This window comes from Terrapene carolina, unplaced genomic scaffold, assembly GCF_002925995.2.
Source record: "Terrapene carolina triunguis isolate 2854851 unplaced genomic scaffold, T_m_triunguis-2.0 Scaffold30430, whole genome shotgun sequence".
Taxonomy (NCBI): Eukaryota; Metazoa; Chordata; order Testudines; family Emydidae; genus Terrapene; species Terrapene triunguis.
The window spans coordinates 2,652-8,527 of record NW_020694781.1 but is presented as its reverse complement, the minus strand read 5'-3'; the positions used below and the strand labels follow the sequence as shown (position 1 = coordinate 8,527).

Genomic DNA, 5,876 nt, shown 5'->3' with positions numbered 1-5,876 from the left:
TGCATCTGAAGAAGTGAGGTTTTTACCCACGAAAGCTTATGCCCAAATAAATCTGTTAGTCTTTAAGGTGCCACCAGACTCCTTGTTGTTTTTATATCACACAGAAGTGACTCTTCATGGCTCTAATCACAGCTGCATTCTCCTCCTCCTGTTCTGAATGTCCCCTTGTGGTTAGTGTTTGTGTAGAACTATCCATTTTTGAGGAGTCCAGAAGACATACTAGCAGCTGGGACTCAATGGCCAACACTCTGGCCCTGCAGCCCCCTGGGCCCTGTGACTGACACCCTGACCCTACATCGCTTCAGGAAGTGGCAATGCAGAATGGAGAATGTTGCAGTTCCTAGCCTTACCAGCCATGACACAGCTCCCCAAAGTCCTGCCTGGATGTGCTGGGGTTGAAATCCCTCCCCTGTTTGGAGAGAGGCATCTAGGAGCCAGATGCTTGATGTTCCTGGGTAGGGTGGAGTGTCTGTCTCTGAGTTCCTCCATTTTCTCTGTTCCAGACAGCACAAGCCGGTTGTCTTCCAATAGCCAGTGTTGATTTTCCCCCTGTTGTGTGTCTGTGCAGGGGATCCTGATAACTCCAAGGTGATGGAGAATGAAACTAGAGCCGAAGGCAGGAGGCAGCCAGCCAAACGTTCTCACAGGCTGCAAGACAACAGCAGGAAGGAGGAGGAAAGCATGACTCCTGGACATGAGTCTGGGGAAACCAAGGTGCAGAGGAAAGAGAACCAGCACCATGAGAGCACCACAGCAGCTAAGGCTAACAGCAGATGCAAAGAGGACTCAGTCAAGGAGATGGACCCCCAACCCAAGGCTGAGAGAGCAGATGAGGAGCCAAAAGAGGCATGTCGTGGGAAGCTCCATCTGCCGTTGTCTCCCCCGAACGGGGTTCGACTCAGCGCTCGCTTGGCTGGGAAGCCGCGCAAGGTGCATGCACTGACCGGCCAGTGCCTGCAGGAGTGCAATGCTAGGGTGTCTGGGCAGGAGGCCAAGAGGCCAAGCACTTCCGAGGGAGGTGGTGCAGAGACACGCAAGAAAGTAGGGCAGGTTTCCAAAGGCCATTCCAAACTAGAGCCCCTGGTGCAAAGGAAGAAGGGCCTGTCTGATGGTCCTGATGAGCTGGACAAGTACCCAGAAGTGGAGGTCAGTATTGCACTGGAGGAGGGGCCTTCTGGGAGCCTGGGTGTATCTCAGCAGAAGTCCCTGCCACATGGGGATGAGGCTGGTGAGCGCAGGTATCGCTGTGGGGAGTGCGGCAAGGCCTTCCTCCAGCTCTGCCACCTCAAGAAACACAGGTTCACCCACACTGGCTACAAGCCTTTCCTGTGCACTGAATGTGGCAAGAGCTACAGCTCTGAGGAGAGCTTCAAGGCCCACGTGCTCTTCCATCGGGGTGTGCGCCCCTTCCACTGCAAGCAGTGTGACAAGGCCTATGGCACTAAGCGGGACCTGAGGGAGCACGAGGTGCTGCACACGGGCGAGCGGCCCTTTGCCTGTGAGGAGTGCGGCAAGACATTCGCCCGCCGGCCCTCCCTCCGCATCCACAGGAAGATCCACCTCATGAAGGAGCTCAACCTAGCCAACCCCAAGGTATGCAAGTGTGCCATCTGTGAGCGTTACCTGGCCAACCCTGGCTCCCTGCGCAACCACATGCGCCTGCACACTGGGGAGAAGCCCTACATCTGCCCCTACTGTGGCAAGGACTTCCGGCAGCAGGGCAACCTGCGCGGCCACCTGCGGCTCCACACCGGCGAGAAGCCCTACAAGTGTCGCTTCTGTGGGGACGCCTTCCCCCAGCTGCCAGAGCTGCGGCGGCACCTCATCTCCCACACTGGGGAGGCCCACCTGTGCACGGTATGTGGCAAGGCGCTGAAGGACCCCCACACGCTGCGGGCCCATGAGCGCCTCCATACCGGCGAGCGCCCTTTCAAGTGCGAGCAGTGTGGCAAGGCATACACACTGGCCACCAAGCTGCGCCGGCACCAGAAATCCCACCTGGAGGACATGCCTTACAAGTGTGATGTCTGTGGCATGGGCTATACCCTTCTGCAGAGCCTCAAGCGCCACAAGGTCACCCACAAGGGGGCCAGAGACTCCATTAAGCTGGTGGAGGCTGCTGTCTTGCTGGGCATGGACATGCCAAAGGCTGCAAGGAAGAGGCTCAAGAGGAAGGTCCCTCAGGAGACGGGTACTGGGGAGCCTACAGTGCTCATGGTGCAGTCAGTGGAGATGCAAGCACCAATAAATGAGGCAGAGCTTATGATAACTGCCAATGGGCATTACATTGCCACTTACCAGCCCCCAGGCAGCCCCCCCGAGTCTGGGGTGCGCAGGGTGCTGGGCAGCGCAGCCCCTGCTGGGCACCTGGAAACGAACAATGACATCATTGAGATCACAATCTCTGAGCACGAACACAAATGTATCATCATGCAGGATGAAGGCTCCCCCAGTGACGTGGTCATCATCCAGGAGGGCGTAGGTTTCGGTGCTGTAGCCGAGGTGGTGGAGGTAGAGACGGGGACCTGACACCCAGCCTCTTCCCAACCCCTGTTTGACTTCTCTACAGCTATACAGAATATAAAATCTATTTTCTAACTTGTGTGTGTTGTCTGTGTTGCTGGGAGACCAGGCCCTACCAAGCAGGATGAGTGGCCAGCAGTGCTTCACACCTGTTCGTGGAGAGATCAGGAGGGCGTGACATAAGGCCTGGTCTACACTAGGAAATTAGGTTGGTGTAACTATGTCACTCAGGGATGTGAAAAATCCGGCATAGTCAGCGCTAGGTTGATGGGAGAATTCTCCTGTTGACTTAGCTACCGTCTCTCAGGGAGGTGGATTACCTACATTAATGGGAGAACCCCTACCATCGGCATAATTAGTGTCTTCACTGAAGAGCTACAGCAGCACAGCTGCACTACTGCAGTGTTTTAAGTATAGACAAGCCCTAAATATCACTAACCCAGGACTCTGGCAGCTGCCCCTCTCTGCTGGAAATCTATAGGTAGCGTGTGCTGGGCCTGGTGAAAGGAAAACACTGGCTGATGGGGTGAGAAACTCATTTCAGAGGAAATCCCACTTATAACTAATGCAAAAGACAGTGCCATTGCTGTCCTGTCCCCAGACTGCTTAAGGGTTAAATGAGCACCATTGCTCTGCAGTGCTCAGGGCTGGCTCTAGGTTTTTTGCCGCCCCAAGCAAAAAAATGTTTGGCGGCTACCCCCTGCCGCCCCAGCTCTCCCCCCCCCCCCCACAACCCCGCCGCACCAGCTCTGGGCTCTCCCCCCGCCGCACCAGCCTTGGGCTCTTCCCCCTCCACCTGCACCCCTTTCTGCCCCAGCTCTGGGCTCCCCTCTTCCCCCCCACCAGTGCCCTACACACACACACACCTCCTGCCGCCTCAGGCCTGGGCTCTCCCCCTTCCACCTGCACCCCCTGCCGCCCCAGCCCTGGGCTGTCCCCTGCCAACTGTACCCTCCTTCCGCCCCAGCCCTGGGTCACTGGTAACTCGCTCCCAGGGTGGGTCATTGAGCAGGAATTTTAGATGTGCACAGAACACAGACAGAATTGGTTCCCATATGATTACAGAACTCTAGTAAAGTGGAACAATTTTCAGCTTGTGTGATTGGAGGATATCTGGAAGCATATTATAAGACTGTCCTCCATAAATGAGGAAAAGTTAAGGTGCCTCTATTATTCTTTTGTTCCACTCTTTGTTTCTATGGGGAATTTGCCAATGCAATATCACTGTCTTCCTTTTAAACAAATAAAACTAAACAAAAAAAAATGGCAATGGCTGTTGAAAATAGCAATTCCAGTCCTAATAACCACTGGGAAGCATTTCTTGCTCAATTTTATCCTACTTTTTCTACAGCAAGTTACAGTGGATCAGTATATTTGATTTGGGAAAAATGAAGTAATAGCTGCCCGAATTGAGCTTGAGCACTCCTGAATGTTGAGGTGTTCAAATCTGGAGGGCAGGTGCTAGATTCCCTTTCTGAATATTAGCTAAATCTGGAAAGGAAAAATCATTTTCTGCTTCCATGGCTCAGACGTGGAAATCCTCCTACGTGCCTGGTTCTGTATCTAAAGCTGCCCCGGCCCAGAGCCTCCCCTCCCTTACTTTTCATTTTAAATTCTAGTGGGATCCACGTACCTCCCTTGCTAGGCTTCAGATAGAGAGGGGCACTGTCCATTTAGTCCACCCAATTCTTTCTTTGGGGGCTGCAAGGTGAGGTCACAGCAGTATCCCTAATCCAGTCTGGGGATGTCTTCAGAAGGGGATAGCTGGGCCAAAGCCTTCTACTCCTTGGGCACACTTGTTCCCCGTTCCCAGGGCCACCCCGCTCTAGCAGTGAGCTCTCCATTCACAGCAAGCTGCAGCATGAGGTTTCAGCTACCTCACTCCCTCCACCTCCCTTTCCTGTTGGTAGCAGCCAAGGGAATGCTGAGAAATGTAGTTCTTTCCCTGCTCCAGGGCTGGCTCTATAGGCAGGGAGCTAACCAAGGAACTACAGCTCCCAGGGCCCCCTATTGGTTCTCAGCTCCCATGCTGGATCCCTGCCACCCCTGCAAATGGGCTGCCCCAAGCACCTGCTTGCTTTGTTGGTGCCTAGAGCTGCCCCTGGCAGTGCTGCTCTGTGGTGAAGGCAAGGAGCGCAAACAAGCAGCTAGTGAATCAATTTTAACCACCCCTCCTCTCCTTGCTTTGGTTTCGTTCCACAGTTGCACTGCAGTATTTCAATTATTTCTTCCCCTTTCGTCCGCTGAGGGTGATCGTAGCACCAGGCACGGCTGAAGAGATGCTGAGCCAGTTACCAAGGGGTTTATAAAGTTCTTTTGTTTTAAAGATTACTCTTTACAATTAGAACAAGCAAAGCTCCATCCCATTCCCCACTAGAGGCCAGGACAGGACGCTTCTCCTCCATATGGTCTGTGTTTTGCCTGTGTTTAGCCTTATATAATAATTCAAGGGCATGACAGTAGTTGCTCCCTGGGATTTCCCTCTTGACCTCTTCCCTACAGGCTCTGCTTCAGCACCTCCTTTGGCGCCTACAGTAGTGAATGGGTCAGCACTGCATTGCAAATGGGACACCGAACGCTGTCTTCAGTTTCCATGGGCTGAACCCCTTCTGCCCCAGTGAGGGTAGTTTGTATGCACTGTGCATTTCCTCTCCATTAAAGGGCTCTGGTCTTGGAGTGGCTCCTTTTCCCTTTGCTGTGGAAAGGCTTTGGGTCTCTTTCCTAGTCACTCATGGGAGAACCGAGCTCGGGGGGTCTCCCATGGCCTTACACCAAGATTTCTACCAGTGAAAGACAGCAACAAATGGGCTCTTCCCCAGGGTGATGTGGCTTCATTTCAGCTGAGCCAAAACCCATGCCCATTAATCTAATTTTGAAACTCCTGGCACCTGTGAACAGGGGGTCGTACTTTCCTTTTCTAGCAATCATGCAGTCCTAGCCTCAAATCCAGGAAGAGGCCACGCTTGTGCCCTCGCAGAAGGCAAGAGTTCAGCCTTGGACTTGGCTGTTACTGAATTGTGCCCGTATCCCTTTCCTGTGAGGTGAACTGAGGGCAAAGAGCTTCTGGAAGCCAGTCTTCATTAGTTGCTGTTATTAGATGCTCAGGGTAGGGCAGAGCTTTTTCAGCAAAGGCTTATTGGCCATCACTGGATCTGTGTTTATTCCCATCAGTAAAAACAACGAGGAGTCTTGTGGCACCTTAGAGACTAACAAATTTATTAGAGCATAAGTTTTCGTGGGCTATGACCCACTTCTTCAGATGTATGGAGTGAAAATTACAGTAGGCAGGCATAAATATACAGCACAAGAAAAGATGCCATTGCCTTACCAAGTTGGGGGGGGGGTCAATGATT

At 53.1% G+C, this 5,876-nt stretch overlaps 1 protein-coding gene across 1 annotated transcript; it reads left to right on the top strand.

The window, feature by feature from the left end:
- Positions 1-568: 568 nt before the first annotated feature.
- Positions 569-2,529, top strand: LOC112124800 (zinc finger protein 408-like; the record flags this gene model as incomplete). Its single annotated transcript, XM_024223272.3, has 1 exon — positions 569-2,529. A coding segment is annotated over one exon (1,961 nt), but the record flags the coding sequence as incomplete, so codon positions are not given.
- Between the last annotated feature and the right edge of the window lie 3,347 nt (positions 2,530-5,876).